This window comes from Nipponia nippon, unplaced genomic scaffold (assembly GCF_047370975.1).
Source record: "Nipponia nippon isolate SJK-2023a ecotype South Korea unplaced genomic scaffold, ASM4737097v1 scaffold_5, whole genome shotgun sequence".
Lineage (NCBI taxonomy): Eukaryota > Metazoa > Chordata > Aves > Pelecaniformes > Threskiornithidae > Nipponia > Nipponia nippon.
In genome coordinates, this window is record NW_028262369.1 from 59946242 (window position 1) to 59962838 (window position 16597).

A 16597-nucleotide genomic window follows, 5' to 3' on the forward strand; every position below is an offset into this window, starting at 1 on the left:
TCCCTATAAGGACCACTGGGATTTCCCTCCAAAGCAATGTTTTCCAGACCCTGGAAAATCACTCCACTGATGCCCGCCATGGTTTTTACAAAGACAAAACCATGAGTTTTTCAAAATCTCCTTTAGACTTTATTTTAAAGTTCTTTGTATGGACTTTCTGACACAGAATCCACCATAAAAATAAAATCCCCCTCCCACCCACTGCCCCCCCTCCCCAAATTGCTTTGCTTTGTATTTTATAAAACATACAATATCAGAAGAATGCCAGAGGCATCCTACACCACAATTTAAAAATTTGTTAACTGAGGCCTTGGTCCCAGCAGTGCATTTGCATTCGGAAACCTTGTTTCCTTTTCCTTGCTAGTTTGGTTGGCCACGTATGTTACAAATGCATACAAGAGATCTAGTTTGAAATCTAATCCAGCAAAAGGAGAAAAAAAAATAAAACAAAAAAGGAAGAATGAAAATTGAACCGCTTGTTCATCAGAATTAGCTACTCTCTTACACAAAGGCTTCCCCTGTAAAGTTATGCTCAGTTATGAAAATGATAAAAGCAAGCATGTAACAGTTGCAGTGAAATTATTATGATTTTTTTTTTGTCTCATTTTTATGTTGCCTTAGACAGGCAGGCTGCCGGAATTGTAAAGAAAGGGTAATTTAGAGACCTGTTCAGGCACAATAACAATCTGCAATTAGGTAAATATTTGGTAATGTTGAAGCTATACAATATAACCCGGACACATGTAGCACTCAGTCCACAAACAGTTTAGCACCATATTGATAGGTCATGCAGCAAAACACTTTCTTCAAGGTTTGCTTGGAAGTTGAAAGCATGAAATAGTACAGTGCAAGGTAGTCTATACCCTTAGCTTCTATAGGGGTAAGGTGGCAACGGCTGATGCTCCTGGCTGTCTCAGAGGTATGTGTTGACAGGTCGCTGGCTCTATGTTCCTATCGTTGTCACCACACCAGGGTTGATGTTACCTGAAAAGGTTTGATGAAGAAAGAGAAAATAAATGAGGTTTTTCCATGCATGGGAAGCTGTGCAGAATACTGAGGGCAAATTAATGGAGTTAGTTAATTGCCAGGACTTGCTATGTTGTCCAGAGCACCACAACCAAGCTCACTACAGCCATGCACCGGACTGGAAATGCCAGGGACTTGGCTGGCCCCCTCTCCAGCCACACGTAAGCTGCTTACCAGGGACACAAACTTTTTCACATTCTTTCTGCGTGTTAAATCTGTTCTCGTTGCCTCCACAGCCACCATACCAGAACCGGGCGCAGCTCTTGGTCTCAGGGTCGTAGTACCATTTCAGCACAAAGTTCCTGCAGGTCCCCTCATCTTTTTGCAGCCGGCAGATATCCATGACTGCGGATAAAAGCAGGAGCAAGAGGAGTCAGCAATAACACTCCTGGGTGAAACACAGTCTCTCTGAATGTATGTGCACAGTAGAGAAATGCCTGTGAGCAGAGCTGGCATGCAAACTCGGAAAGGGCAACCACAGCATAGACTTTACACATGCCCTGTGACTAAATCCCATCTCTTAGTTTGCAAAGAGAAGGTCTTTTTTTGGATGTCTTTGCCCAAGAGGACACCAGCCCTCATCCACAAGCCCTCGGCCATGTTTCTGTCATGCAGCCATGGAGCGATGCTGAGATGAAGGAAGAGTGCTGCATGGCAGCGCTTGTCCACAGATCCCCCGGATTTGCAGGAAATGAGTTGGCAGGTCTCAGAACTGGGAGAGGACTGGCTGGGCTGCAAAGGAAAAAGTATCTGCACCATCATTTTCCTATTAAAATTACTGGCTTCCCCTGAAAAGAGAAATATTCTATGTGAAGATGCTCCTGGACCTGCCACACACTGCCCTGTGGCATCCTGAATCCCTTGCTGGGTAAGCAGGGAACAAAATAACAAAGCACTTGGATGTGTTAAAATGAAACTGCCAAATAAATAAATAAAAAAGTAAAAAAATCTGATATTAGTCACTAATTTACCATCAAGTCACAAACAAGGCATCCCCTGCAGATGGGGATGCAAAAGCAGCTCGTGCCACCTCTGCTCAGCACAGTGTAACCATCAGCCATCATAGTTAGTCCTGGAAAAGCCTTGTTACCATAGCCCTGAGTCAGGCAGATCCCAAAAATCTCGGGTATCACACTCATCACTACCACTTATAAGTGGTACAGCTTCAAGCTGGTGGTGTCCAGCCTTGGGTGTGAGTAAAAATCATTAAAAGTCATCAGTCAAACAAGTATCAGTAAAACAGCCAGCACTGAAAAGTGAATGGGAGTGACGGGGAGTCAGATGGGCAAAGCATGGAGTTCCTCCTACTAAAGGGGTATTTGCAACCAGGACCCTTTTTTTAATTAAGAAAAAAAAAAAGTCCTTTACCTTCTTTTTTTTTTTTTTTTTTTTTTTTTTTTTTTTACAAAAGCAAAGATAAATCAATGTATACAGAGTACACCAGCAATGACTGCTGGGGAAATTCAGGTCCTGAAGTCACCTTCTGACAATCTTGTCTTAGGACCACACCTTTTGTAAACCAGGTGCCAGAAATCAAATTACTTAAAGGAGTTATCTCTTAAATTGTGGTTAGTAGTCCCAAATATAGGGGAATATATAGTGAATATAGGAAAGAGTATATAGATATAGGGTGAATATATAAAAAGGTGTATTTGCAAGCAAGTTTCTTTGGGGTCTGATGAGAGCAAAGGCATGCTAAACACTTCTAAAGTTTTCACGGGAAGAAGGATGCAGAAGATTATCCCTGAAATCCCAACTAGAAAGTAGGTCTGGCAATGACCCCTAGGCAATAAGAAAGCCCTGGCTGCGGGTTTACTTTAAAGGAAATTGCAGCTGGTGGCTGGCAGCTGCCCAGAGCCCGGGAATGCTGCAGCAAGGCTGGGATGCTCCTGGGGGGGAGGTGGAAATGCCCAGACCAATGTCAGGCATGCTTCTGGGCAGACCCTGCCAAATGTCTAAACTCTTTCTGCCCGCTCATTTTAATTGCACTTTGAGCAACTGAACAGATCACTGCCAGAAAAACACTGTGGTCAAAGGGGTCAGACTCAAGTAGTCCATGCTGCTGCGGTCGTGAAGGACATTGGGTGGTTTGTTTGAGCAGTGGGTTTACTGTTTAGATAGGAGGAGCTGGGAATATGTCCTTTCCGAGAGAGAAGACATGTCTGAAAGGACACTCCCGCCCATCGTCCTGTTCTAAATGCAACTTTTTGAAGCAGGATTTCTTTTTTAATGCCCGTTTTCCCTTGGAATTTGAAATCAATATTGAGCTTCCAGTTCAGCTTTGCTTTTGGGCTCCTACAGCCAAAAGCTTCCCCATGCCTTTGGCAGGCTCTTTGCCTTTTATTCTTCAGATATTTTTTTTCTTCAAAGTCCATGTCCCTTTTTTCCTGCCTTCCAAAGCCAACAGATGTGAGTACAAAAATGACTCTACCCCAAACCCCGTGCACCCTTTCAGGAATTCAACCAGTAATCAAAACATTCAGCTGATGGGAGGTATAATACAATTTTTCTCTGCGGCATGCAGTCCAGGCAGCCCAGCTTTCCCCCCTGCTTCATCCCCTTTGAGAGTGGAAGCAGCCTTCTGGATCAACAGATGGAGAGGGAAATTCAACCACCACTTTAGAGGCAGATCTGGCTTCAGAAAAGCTGCTGAAAATTCACTTGAATTGTAATCTTCAGTTTGCCTGCTCTAATATTCACACCACAGGGGCTTGTGCCGCTCTCCAGTTTCAGAGCACTATCAAACACCATCTAGCAACTGCTCTAGCTGAACCACTGGATGGCATTTTAACCAAAACCTGTCTCCCCCTACCAAAAACCCCAAGCCCAAAACACAATAAGTGAAACAAAAGCTTATCCAGACATTTCAAAGAATTGATGGAGATCAAGAACTAGGGAGCTAAAATGTATTTTAAGCTGTGGCTGGCTTTGGCAGGTTCAAAAGATGGGGGCAGCCACCAAAAAATGGAGTTTTAATTCATCCCATGGAGAAAATGTTCCTGGGCTCCTCAGTTGCACTTACATTTAATTTTGTCATGGTAAAAAAAAAAAATATATATATACAAAATTAAACAATTAAAGGTTATCACAGCATTTAAAAGCCTTCAAATGGAAGCTGGGTCTGGTGCATGTTTTTGCACCCAGAGGGCCCTAAGATTTGGGAGACTGACTCATTTCTCAGTGTTGCACCTGGCTATGGTACCTGGTAGAGGCTGAACTGAGAGCCTGACCCAATGCCCAGCATTTTAAAAGCTGAGCTGCATGTAAACTCCTGTGTCTTTTTTTCCATGGTGGATTCAAGCTCTGGTTTTGCAGAAAAGAAAAAGAGAATAAAGCAGTGAACAGAGTGGGGGACCCTGGCGGGGTGGGCAGAGACGCGAGCGTCCCTCCAGGGCCTCTCTGTTGCTTTTCTTGACTATCTGCCCAGGGCAGAATGGCGCCAAGTTCATGAAATATCACTTTAGCCTGAACAACAGTTGCTGGAAACATCATCAAGGCATGTGACGATGATCAGAAGGGGCTGGTGTATGGGATGGGGCTAGCAGAAACATGCACCCTCTGGAGAAAAAACACATCAGGGAGGCTTCCCTGCTCTGTGAGGATGAAATCCTGTTCTAGATTGAAGCTACAGGTTTCTGCACAAGCCACATGCTTCTTCCTCTGGCTGAAAAGTCCTCAAACTGCAACCAATGGATCTTTATCCATGATGCCTGTTTGCAGCCCAGCAGCACCTTGCAATCTCCTTTTCCAAGCAGCTGCCACCCCAGGCATCTCCATGACTGGTGGTGGCCTCTTCCTTGCTTGCCTGCATGTTTCTGCAGGGGCACCCCCAGCTGGACTCGGGCTGCACTGCTGCCAGTTACAAAAATTCCCGAGTCTGATTTAAGGAGCCTAAAATACACCTAAGAAAATCAAATGGGTGGGAGGAGTCCTTAATTTGCCTTTTCAAACCCTGTCATAGGGGCATCCCTATGAGGATTAAGCTCTGCCATTAGGTACGAGAGGTTGCTTCGCTCCTCGATTTCCCTCCCATCTCTGCAAAGGGCCCTGAAACACTACTAGAAGGGGGAGGCTTCTATGATAGCAAGGCTTTGCTGGGGTCAGGTTCCCATCCCAACCCCTTGCTGAAGCAACACCGGTGATTGCATGTCTCTATCTTCCTTCCCAGGTCTTGAAGAGATTTGCAAACACAGCCCTTTAATCTCAGAAACCACTTGAGGAGAGGTGGTCATTGCCATTTTCCTGTGGGCTCCTCCCTCAACTATGATTTTTATCTTTTGGAGCAAAAGGAAAACATCTGCACGCAAGACCCAAGTCCATGTAGTAGTTTTGGTTACAGGCAGTGAAACATTTGCAATTCTTTGCATCTCAGCAAAGGCACACCACTGAGTGGTGGCATTGGTTAGTCACACAACGATAATAGAAATTGCTTTGGGACTGTGTCATGCTCCAGTTCAGCAACCCCACGTTTCTCACGAAATCCAGTGTGTGATTTTGCCATATAGCTGTGATTTGCACTCAAGTCGTGCAAACACAACATGTCCTGGTGTGACAACACACATGCAAAGCGACTTGTTCATGCAAAGCAGATGGTAGGGCATGGTCATGTCAAGGAGCAAATGAAAACCAAGTCTATATTACTAGTGATCTTGTATCGGACAAGCTTGGATGCATGCTATGAAATGACCAAGGTGAAATAATGGATTTGCTTTGGTTTGTGATTTTTCTTTTTTGGGGTGTTACCTGATGATAATCTTTTCTCAAGGGGTGGCTGCTGCATGCCTTTCTCAGCTGCTGCTGGAGAAAAAAGTGTGTGGGTCTGGATTATGAACGAAGTTTTCTCTCCGATTCAAACATTATTTGACAATATGATAAAATACAAAAGGATTAATCGCCACGTGGTACTTACATGGTTTTAAGCATTTGCTAACACACTCAGCTTCGGCCTCAAATCTATTGGCATTACCACCGCAGCCACCATACCAACCCTGACTGCAGATCTTGTTTTTGTAGTCAAAGAACCACACAATCTGATAGTCCTTGCACTGCATGCCCATGTCAAAGTCCAGCAAGCAAGGGTCTGGCCAATCTGCATGTCAAAAGGTGCAAAGGTTAAGTGACTCTGAAAGGGTTAAAAGCTGAAAAAGCAAAGAGATTGAAAAGAAAAAAGAAAAAAAGCCCGGTACAGGACTGGTGGCATTTCCTTGTCATATGATTTCTCTTGCTGAATGCAAACCTTCCCCAGCCTCCAGCTTGCCTCGCCCTGCTCTTGATTTCGTTGTGCATCCAAGACCCAAGTCCCTGGACCAAGGCGGTGGGAGCCCCTTAAGCCCCGCTGGTGCATGCAGGATTGGGCCCTCACACAAATACCCCCATTTATTTTCAAGGCTATTCATCTTGACAGTAACTTTTAATCCTTAAGTGTGTTTATTTTATCTCTAAAGACAAGCCGCACCTGGTAGACTTTAAGGCTTGATGACGATTTAAACATATGTTCCTTTCCTGCCCAGAAGTGATAATTTAGGTCCAAATCCCAGAGTTTTTATTAGCAAAGATAGGCCACCAGTGCTAGCAGCTGCTTTGCTTTATATAAGGAGGGCAGAACGTGGGGCTTCCTCCGAGATGCGTTGGAAGATTTATGTATGGGACTTTCCCGTTGCATGGAGAACTAGAGAAGACTCAGCTAAACAAGCCACCCCAAATCCCCTGCCCTGTTTAATATCTTTAGCCTGTTGAAAAACTTCAGATTAGCATCCTCAGGGAATGTTTCCCCCAAATTGCTGGCTGCCATAAATCCTCGGGCAGAGACGTTTTCTGCAAGTGGGTCAACAAAAGGAGCTGAGATTGAGGTCTATGTTGAAGCACAGAGTGAGCACACAGCACATCCATTTTCCTTTGGGCAGACCTACACAAGCCTACACATCTTGTTTCCAAAGGGCTGGCACACAAGGGGTTAAACAAAGCCATGGAGGTCTGTATCACCTGGTGGGGACAAGCCAGGTGAAGGCTTCAGAGGGGATGCCAGTGCCAGGGAGAGGGACCAAATGAGTGGAAATGCATGGGAAGGGTGGGATGATGGGACATGCAGCAGGGTAGAAATGAGATGGTCCTCGCCCAGCACAAGCCCTTGGCCCCCCCACCGCAGCAAGCTCTGGTTGTACCACCAGCCAGGCATGAGGTCCATGCTCATCCCTTTCAACGCGAGCAGCCAGACCCCAACAGCAGCTTTGCAACTCTTGTTGGCTGAATGCACTGAGCAGCAGCATCTCCCCATGCTCTCAAATCACCTCAGGAAGAAAATGAGCCACAGTGCAAGCCAAATGCTTAAAGAAAAACATGAGAATGATGATTCAGGGATGAGTTTTGGATGCCAGTTCCATAGTTGGTGCCTACGACAGTGCTGTATGAAGGCTGAGAGCCCTTCCAGACCCTTGGAGGAAAGGTTGCAGCCTGTCCCTTACAGTACAACTGATATAATGAGCTTGATGTCAACAAAAGCAATGAGATGACATATTAACAGCTACAGTGATTATGGGTTATTATCACAGGTTAACAGGATCAACAATAGAGTAGGAGCTGCCAGCTTGCTCGTTTAGCGGTTTACTACATACACCAGCGGTGGCAGAGAAACGGGATGGGCAGATAGGTGAAACTGGAGTGATGCTACCAGTTAGCCAAATTTATGCAGATGATTGACACTAACTCCCCTACAATCCCTGGCTGTTGGTCAAGCTGTTGTCGAGAGCTGTGTGTTAAACCAGGGAGGCAAGACCTGTTCTTTGCCCCAGACGGGGAGCAAAAGTGCAAACAAGCATCAGGTGATGTTCTGCATCCACACCTGCACCTACGTGTGCCAGAGAGGGCATGGGGCACAGCCTGTCCCTGGAAAGCAGCCAGTGCTTGGGCCCTGGCTCATCTCCCATCCTTGCGATGGAAACAGGACCTGGTTTGAGTCCCCCACAGCAACTTCAGAGGACTCTGGATCCAGCATGGGCAGAGACCCCAATACAGGGCTCAGGTCTGCAGGGATAAGGCTGTCAACTAGCTCATAATCTTCTGGCTCTGCAAAGCAAGGGACTCACAGATCCTTTGGTCCTAGCAGGCCTCTGAGAAAGGCCAGGTTTGGGAGCAGGCAAAGGGAAGACTGGTGCAAATGGCCAGGCTCTCAGTGAGGGTCCTAGCAGACCTCCCTAGCCCAGCACTCCCACCATCGCCCATACTCACCACTCTCAGGCCCTTCCAGCGGCTCAGTGTTGAGCATCATGTTGGCCAGGGACACCTTGGGCTGCGCTGGGGTCTCTGCGGGGAAGAAGCAGCAGGGTCAGCCAAGGGGAAGGGGATCTGCAGCAGCGCCCTCGGCACAGCCATAAACAAACTCACTGGCCCCAGTTCCAGCACAGGGGATGCACACAAGTTGCAGGAGCCGGGTCTGGATCTGTTTACCCTAGCACATACATTTCAGAAATGTTTATTGGAGGCAGCTGACAGGATGAGTAATCTACAACCGCCCAGCCACGCCACGATGGGTTTGTCTTGCTGTCCCCAGCTGGCGGCTCTGCTGCACATTCGGGCTCATCCATGGGGGTGACTGTGAAGAAGCATTCCCAGGGCCCCATGAGACTCTGCTTTGGATGGCCCCTGCTTACCCCACAGCATGCAACTGGAGGGCTCTGAAGGAGCAGACATGGCCTCTCTGTAGCCAGTTTAGCTTTGCTTCTCTGGCCTTAGAGAGAGCAGGGAAAAAAGGCATCCTCCAGGGGAGCAAATAGTCTATGATGGATCTTCTCTTGTTCCCCGGCAGCCCTCAAGGACTGTCCATGCATTGCATGCCTCTCCTTGACCACACTCCTCCCATCATGGCCTCACATCTCTCTAGGAACTATGTTGTTGAGGACTGTCACCAGGGAAAGAAATCCCTTATGATGGAAAGGAGAACATGGTTCATATTGCACCATGCCATGCATGACTGCACCATATTGCATCATGCCCCTTTCCAGGGCAACCCATGTCTCATTTTCCGTGGGGCTGGAGGGCAGGAGGGGGCTGCAGCCACAGGAAGGGTTCCATTTGCTTTTCTCTGGTGGAGGGTATGGGTGTGAGTAAAAGGGACAGTGCTACCCAGCGTACAGGTCACAGCTTGTGGGCATAGGTGGCATCACCGCTGCCTGCCCAGTTTGTTCCCGTTTGAGATTTACTGTATGGGAACTGCAGCTTCCCTGGGCTTCAAGAGCTCCAACTCAGCACATGCAAATGTTACTTCTACACATTGATGTCTTTTCTCAACATTTTTGTGGGCACATTTATTGCTCACGAAGGTAAGAGACTTCAAACTTGATCCAAACCTACTAAAGCCAATGGAAAGGCTCTCCATGGGCACTGAAATTGGCTCTGAAGTTCCAGAAGAAGCCAGATGCAGCACTGGCAGGACCAGTGCAAACTGCTCCACATCACCAAGCCAAGTCACCTCTATGCCAAACTACATAAAAAAAATTGGCTGTGTCTTACATCGCAACTTTTGGACATGTCAAAGGGTTTGGCGAGATTTACATGTGATCTGTACACACAGAGCCTGGATCCCCAAAGGACTAAACCCTCCGTTTAATCTCTTCTTTGTGGTTTTTTTTTTATAATATAGTAGGTGAAGCAGATAGGTGGCTATGGAAATGGCGATCGGAGAAAAAGATTTTGTTGCTTATTTTGCAGTCAGGCTGGACTGAATTTACTCTGTGTTAACCCAGTTTGACTCATTTTTAATTACAGCAATGCTGGCTGGACCCCACCAAGACACATTGTGCAAAGCCTCTTGCATTCACAATAAGGCAAACCCCGCTCTGGGAATGGCTTTAATTCTCCCACAATCTGTGTCCCTTTAACACCACTGAAGTGTCAACTTGCATTTGCCAAAGGAACACATTTGCAGCGTTTCATAACCGGGTCCTGCTGCTGGTCTGCAGGATGCCAGACATGCAGTGACACAACTGAGCATTGCCAGGGCTGGGATCATTGGTACCAAATGATTCCCCATCCCTTACATGGTTTCTTCCATTTTTTGTGTCCATTTTATGAAAAAAATAAATGTTTGTGTGTTTTCCTCAAGAGGTACTTACTTGTGCTGAATGTCCCTGTGTAGGTTACTTTGGGTTGCGATTTCTGGTAGCCGGTAATGACAACAAGGTATTTCTGCCCGCTTCTGAGTCCTCGGATGACGTGCTCAGTGCCGGTCAGGTTTTGCTTCTGCACAAGAGAGTGGTCATGTGCTAAGGTGATGGTGATATCAAAAGTATAGGCGTTGTGTGGCTCAGGGCTGGCCCAGCGCAGCCTGGCACTGTTCTCAGTGACATCTGTGATCTGGATGTCGTGGGTCTTTGCTGCAATGCAAAATCAGAAGAAACGTTAAGCAAAGACTTGAAGAGGAAAGGTCTCAAGAAAAAAGTGTCTCAGTGCTGCAGGATCTCCTTCCCAGTCCACAGCAAATAAATTTGTCTGCAGACAGTTGTGGCACAACCAGGTTGTGACTTTGCTATCTCAGATGCCCAACCCAGCACACTGTAGGGAGGCTTTTTGTTCATAGCCTAGATGATTTACCAAGTGGTTTATTTATTTTTTAATAATCTGCTGCAACCTAGCAAATGAAAGCATTTTTTTACGAGATTTACACAGCCTGAAATATGACTCCCAGCACAACTTTCCCAACAACTGTAAATGTGTCCAGTCAGATCTTTCTCTAGGGTGCAATGGATTCACTGAACTGCTGAAGATCTTCAAGCAAAGCCTGCTTAAGGTCAAACATAACCTTAGACAGGTCAAAGAAGCTATTAGGGAAAGATTTTCCTGTTATGGCAGAGTATTGGATGAGACCTTTATAAATGCTGCTTGGAAGCAACAGTGGAGCAAGAAACACCCAAAAATGTTTGTTCCTTGCAGGCTGATGAAAGCATTAACATTGCAAAAGCTAATTGCTTTTATTTATTGCTTTTTATTTATTATTTACATGGGGACGTGCATTCATTGACTGGTTAAGCATCCCTGTGCTTTGACACACATTGTTTGTTACTTGTTCAGCTGGGCCAGAGCTGCCTGCATCCCCTTGCAAAAACACATGAGAAAACTCCTTTACATGAACCGTGCTCACATGAAAGAGCTCTAGCATTCCCAAATAGCTCTCCACACTGATTCAGTGATGAACTAACTGAACTAACTATATTAGCTGATGCAGAATTCAAACAATGCCATTGCATGAATCACCATAAATAGCAAAACTTAGCCAAGGGGTAATGCTACAAGGAAATCGTAGAAAGCAAATGGGCCACACTAGAAAGAGAAGTGCTCTGTTGCTGTACTACTGAGGTAGGCAGCAGACGATGGATTGTCCCATGTTTAGATGTTCTGCTTGTGTTTTGCCTAGAGGCAGCCTGTCCCCCACCCGGTTTTGCACAAAATTCTCAACACAAGTGGACAAAGCCTTAACTCTCCAGTGCAGATTTCCAGTTTTGCACTTAAAAACTTGTTTCTGCAAACACAAAATTTGGCCTCCTAGTGACATTTCCCATAGGAATAATCCTCTCAGGGAGGAAGAAAAGCCACAACCCACTATGGTACAAACAAGCGAGAGTCACTGCTCGCATGGGGAAAGCCTTTCACATACCACCTTGTCTTCTCCTGCCACCTGCTGCAGTGGCCGTGGTGCTCGCGGTGGTGCGGCCAGCGGTTTTGGCGTGGGCAGCAGTGCTTGCGGCGCTCTGTGCGGTGGCATTCACCTGGACCACGGTGCTGGCTGTGGTCTGGTCGGTGGCTCTGGTCTGAGCTGTGGTGCTGGCAGTGGTGGTTCTGGCATGGGCATTTGTGCTCACAACAGGCTTCGTGCTTACACTGAACGTGGTGCTGGCACTGAAGGTCCGACTTACGGTCACGTTGGGTGCCACATACCTGTCAAAGCAAAAGCAGCTGATACGGCTTTTTTTTCCCCCTATATAAGCAGAATTTTGGAAGTGGAGAGGAGTTGACATACAAATCATTGGCAAGAACCCCCCAGGGTCAATAGTCTTTGTCAGCTTTAGATATGTCCACAGCCAAGCAGTGAAAAGTGCTGCAGAGCACTGCCTATCACTTGGGGCACAAGTTTGTCTATACACCAACTTTACACACATAAGAGTGAATTCAGTAGACAGGTCTGTAGCATGCCAGATTTCAAGGGGCTCGACCTTCTAAAGCCAGGTCAGCTCTGTGCCAGCAATGAGTGAGTTTTGGTGACACAAGCTTTCACTACTGTTCAGAAAACGTTAGGATATATTCTATGATGGATCCTGAATATCAGACAATCTAGGGCAGCCCAACCTATCTGAAAATAGTTCGTTGAGTGGAAAACCCCGAATTAATAGTAATTTCTGGAATTCCTGACCTGCATGATGACAGTAGCATATACCTCCTTCGTATCCTTTATACATATATAAATATGAAATGTAACCCAAATTTAAAATTATATGTGTATTTGTCTACCCTTCTCTAGTAGATATATCTGTTGCTCTTTTGACACAGCACTAAAGGAACTAGTAAAATGCTGATAATCCTGATTGTTAGTGTTGAAGTTGCTTTTTCTTTCTTTTTCCAAACAGGGACTGGGAAGTGAAGGCTTCTCCCCCAGACAGGCTGTTAGCAAAGCTCATTCTCTCACAGACAAACCACTACTTACACTGCTTTGTGCCCGGCATGCCCGGGGCTCTGGCTCTTGGCTTTCTGATCACTCTGGAACCACTCGCACTGTTTCCTTATCTCTGGAGGCAGGTAGAAAGCAAAGTCGCCTACAGACAGAGCGAGCCTGGCATTAAACACTGGTATTGAGGATGGTGATTACCTACTAACACCACATTAGATATATGTCTTCTTGATTTTAAAAAACCTCTTGTCTGCTTGCTTGCTCTGATAAAAGCTAGGGAATATTTCTTGATGTTTGGTGTGGTTACTGCAGCATCCTGGGCTGGGAGATTTGTTATTCCAATTTACAAGCATGAGAGCAGTAACTACAAGACACCAGAGGGCTGCATCTCTTAGTCTGTCACATGTAAGCAGCTTTCTTATAACAAGGCACTTCCAACCACACAGTTAATATTTTTTCAAGAGTTAGAAGTTCCCAGGACCCCTGTAAGTGGTAAATGGAAAAAGCAAACTGAGAAAACCTAAACATTTATTTCCAGGGAAAGACGTGCTCATGTTTGCTTTCTATTTAGTGCAAGACATTCCTGAATCAGTGGTTTATTAGCCCAGTAGACTGATTTTCAGGACTTTTTGGATAAAACTAGCTTTCCTAGAAAAGGACCATTTCTTGTCCTTGCTGGCCAAGTCTCTCTAGGATCCATGGCAGCTCACTTTAGCTGGAGATCCAGCCTGCCGTCTCTAGCTAAGCTGAGATGCAATTTTTCAAGGCACAATCTGCACATCCCAAACACAGCAGCATTATTTATCCCTGAGCAAAGAATCCTGGTCCTTAAATCTGCATATAGCAACTCCAGATCTCAGCCTGAGCCATCCAAATGCCTGCTAGACATGATGTTTATGCTGAAGTTGAGAAGAAAGATATTCTGGGTGTTCAGGGAGCTTGGGGGGAGTGCTAGCAGGCTGCTGGGCTGCAGAGGGCCAAGACCCCCAGCAGGACCAGACCCTATGGGACATGTTGCAGATGTGACTGGCAAGCCAGGCAGGATTAAGTCAAATCCCATAGGTGAGCCCATGGAGACAAAGTCAAACCAGACGGAAGTGCAAACTCTATTTGGCAGACCAACAGACTGCATGGGATGGGATGGGGAGGCCAAAATGAACTAAACTGAGACATATTCAACTAGGTAGGCCTATGAGCAGCAACAAACAGGCCAAACAGTACAGAACATATAAAAAGAGACTAACTTCAGTGGGCCCCACTGCCCAAAGAGGTGGTCAGACTAGAGCCCACCCAACCAACAGGCAGGTAGACAAAACCTGGCAGATTAACCCCTCTGAGGTCACATGTTGCCCCTTCCATAATACTTTGACTACAGGATTTTATACTTACTTCTGATAAAAGATGGCAGCAATCTCCCAAACCGTAGTAAGGGCTCTTCATGAAGCTCTCCTGGTTTATCGACCAATTTGAAGAACACATCATTTGGCTCGCTAGCTAGGCTATAGATATTCTTGGCATTCACCTTCCTGCCAATGCCCAAGACAACAAAGAAGTACCCTTTGCATTTTGCATCGATAACAACCTTCTGCAGGTACTCAAGTTTTTGTTTATTCACTTTTCCAGTCATCATCAGAACTATGACTTTTAGATCCCGAGGGTTTGGTGCACTTTCGAAAATATGAGCCATTGTGTGTTCAATTGCATTTCCTATAGCCCTCGTGCCATGCAGCTGGGTCATTTGGTTGTGAAGGTAATTAATGATCTTCTCTTTGGATCCATAATCAGTTAGTGAAAACTCAGTTTTTACTGGTGGGAAGCTTGAGTTGGTTTCGTATTCATAAGGAGCTTGCTGGAGAACTGCCACTCTTGCGTGGTGCTGAGATACTTTTGGCTCAGAGCTGATTTCCAGGTTACTTAGGAGGTGGGAAATGTACTTCTTCATCTCGTTGAACTGCAGAGGAGTGGTGGACTCTGAGCTATCCATGATGAAGGCTATGTCAGTATCTACATCTGTTGGGGCTGCCCTTCTGTCTCTGAATACAGGTCTCTGACTACCAAAACCACAGACGGGATCAGGGTCACACACATCTAGGGAAGAAATACAGGAGGTTTCACTTGGAGGAACTGAAGATGACCCTCCCTTGTCATTGTAAAAATCCCTTGTGTCATATGAAATACTATCAAGCCACGGACATCCATTGGTCCACTACTTGATACTAAAGTAATTTCATCCCAAAACACATTTAGTTATGTATTTAGTATTTTTATGTGCTCCTTTGTCCAAAGGGATCCCTGAAGCACTCTGTCATAAATGGCAGAAGGCCATATTCTAGAGTGTTTAGCTATCGGTATTTGGGCTGTAAAAGTGGGAACCAACCAAAAAAGGAGCTTCTCTTTACAAAGTGGAGAACGCCCAGTGAGCCTCATTCGCAATGCCAATGTTTTCTGCTCAACCTAAGAATATGAATCCCTTGTCTTCAGCAGCAAAAGGGCTGACTCCCAACTGGGCTTCCCTTCTGCACCACTGACAACCGACTGCTGCGCGACCAGAAGGATTTGGCACTGTCTAGAGGAGAAATTGGATGCTTTACCCAGACAAATGTGACAAGTCAAGATCCTCCGGATAGTTTCATTCAGCTGACTGCCGCCAGTTGGAAGAACAATTGCATGTCCAACGGCTGTGTTGTTGATCTGGTTAGATGCAAACAGAAAAACATGGTGTTAGTAAGGCTGCCTTCTGTTATTTTGAGCTCAAAGTAGGGGAGGGCAATCCACAACTCTAAGAGTTTCTCTACTCAGCACGCTGCTTTTGGTGGATCCCATTTGGAGGAGCCTAACGCCCCCAACATCAGTTAACGGGACTAGTTTAGAAACATAAACTCCAAAAAAAGGTTCAAGCACTTGAACCAGTGCTCAGCATGTTTGTCTGGGGATTTTTTTTTTTAAATTTTTTTTGCTTTAAATCTCTGTACATCTGCTCTCCCTCTGCCAACAAAGCTACCATACTTCAACCTTCCCACCCTTTGCCTTTCTGTCAGACCTTTCTTGCTATAGGGATGGTCTTTCTTTTCTTCTGTTTCATACCACACCTGGCACCCTGGAGCCATGGTCTGGGAAACAAATGGCTCAGCTTAACCTCAGTAGCATTTCACAGCACGTGTTGTGTTTTGTATTTCTCTCCTAACAGACATGCTGGATGAGTTTGGCTAGCAATGGTTTCTCAGCGCTAAGCACTTGAAAGGCCTGTGGAAGTCAACCACTGCCTGTAGGAGCAAATGACACCAATATCCCCAGCAAACCAGACTGAGGTCATGAGCAGAAAATGAAAGAAAGGGCGAACAACCCCAACCTCCAGAGCTCTGGTGAGAACTGGGTCCTGCCTGCTGGTGAGGAACACGGGCATGACCCCGGCATCATAGAGTTTCAGCACGGCGTCGTTGAGCTGTGGGGAGGCTCTCGTGTCCCCGTTGCTGAAAAAGACAGCCACTTTCCTCATCAGGAAGCCACTTCGGGCACGCTTGAAGGTATTCCTGGCCACAAAGGACATGGCAGTCTCCAGGCTGCGTGGCTTTGTGGTCAGGGTCGCCTGGAAGTTTTGGATCTGCTGGAGGAGGCTTGATTTCTTCCTGGCATCAGCAAAGCGGATCTCTGTGGTGACCTCATTGTTGTAGGTGACCAGAGCCACCCGGGCACCCCGAGGACAGTTGCTCTCAGCAATGGTTAAGTTGTTGACCACTCTGAGCACGGTTTGCTTCATTCTGTTGAAAACATCCCTCACAACGCCCGAGGAGGTGTCGATAGCAAAGGCCAGCTCAGTTGGGAAGACAGGGCACTCCTTGGGACCTGCCAGAAATGTGCATTGGGAACAAATAGTGTCACAAATAGTTGTCAGGGTGCAAGGACCACGTCCTCAGCAGG

The 16597-nt window shown here is 46.2% G+C and overlaps 1 protein-coding gene across 1 annotated transcript in view; it reads right to left on the bottom strand.

Annotated features, from left to right (window-relative positions):
- Window positions 1–212: 212 nt before the first annotated feature.
- COL6A3 (collagen type VI alpha 3 chain) overlaps window positions 213–16597 on the bottom strand; it is a 63666-nt gene continuing 47281 nt past the window's right edge. Inside the window, exons 36-46 of the mRNA XM_087731972.1 lie at window positions 16029–16522; window positions 15271–15370; window positions 14069–14767; window positions 12716–12824; window positions 11672–11952; window positions 10134–10394; window positions 8251–8325; window positions 5936–6115; window positions 5770–5823; window positions 1201–1371; window positions 213–984 (exon numbers count right to left, since the gene is read on the bottom strand). Of these exons, the coding sequence (XP_087588098.1) occupies window positions 944–984; window positions 1201–1371; window positions 5770–5823; window positions 5936–6115; window positions 8251–8325; window positions 10134–10394; window positions 11672–11952; window positions 12716–12824; window positions 14069–14767; window positions 15271–15370; window positions 16029–16522 (2465 nt within the window). The 3' untranslated portion in view covers window positions 213–943. The remainder of the gene's footprint in view (window positions 985–1200; window positions 1372–5769; window positions 5824–5935; window positions 6116–8250; window positions 8326–10133; window positions 10395–11671; window positions 11953–12715; window positions 12825–14068; window positions 14768–15270; window positions 15371–16028; window positions 16523–16597) is intronic.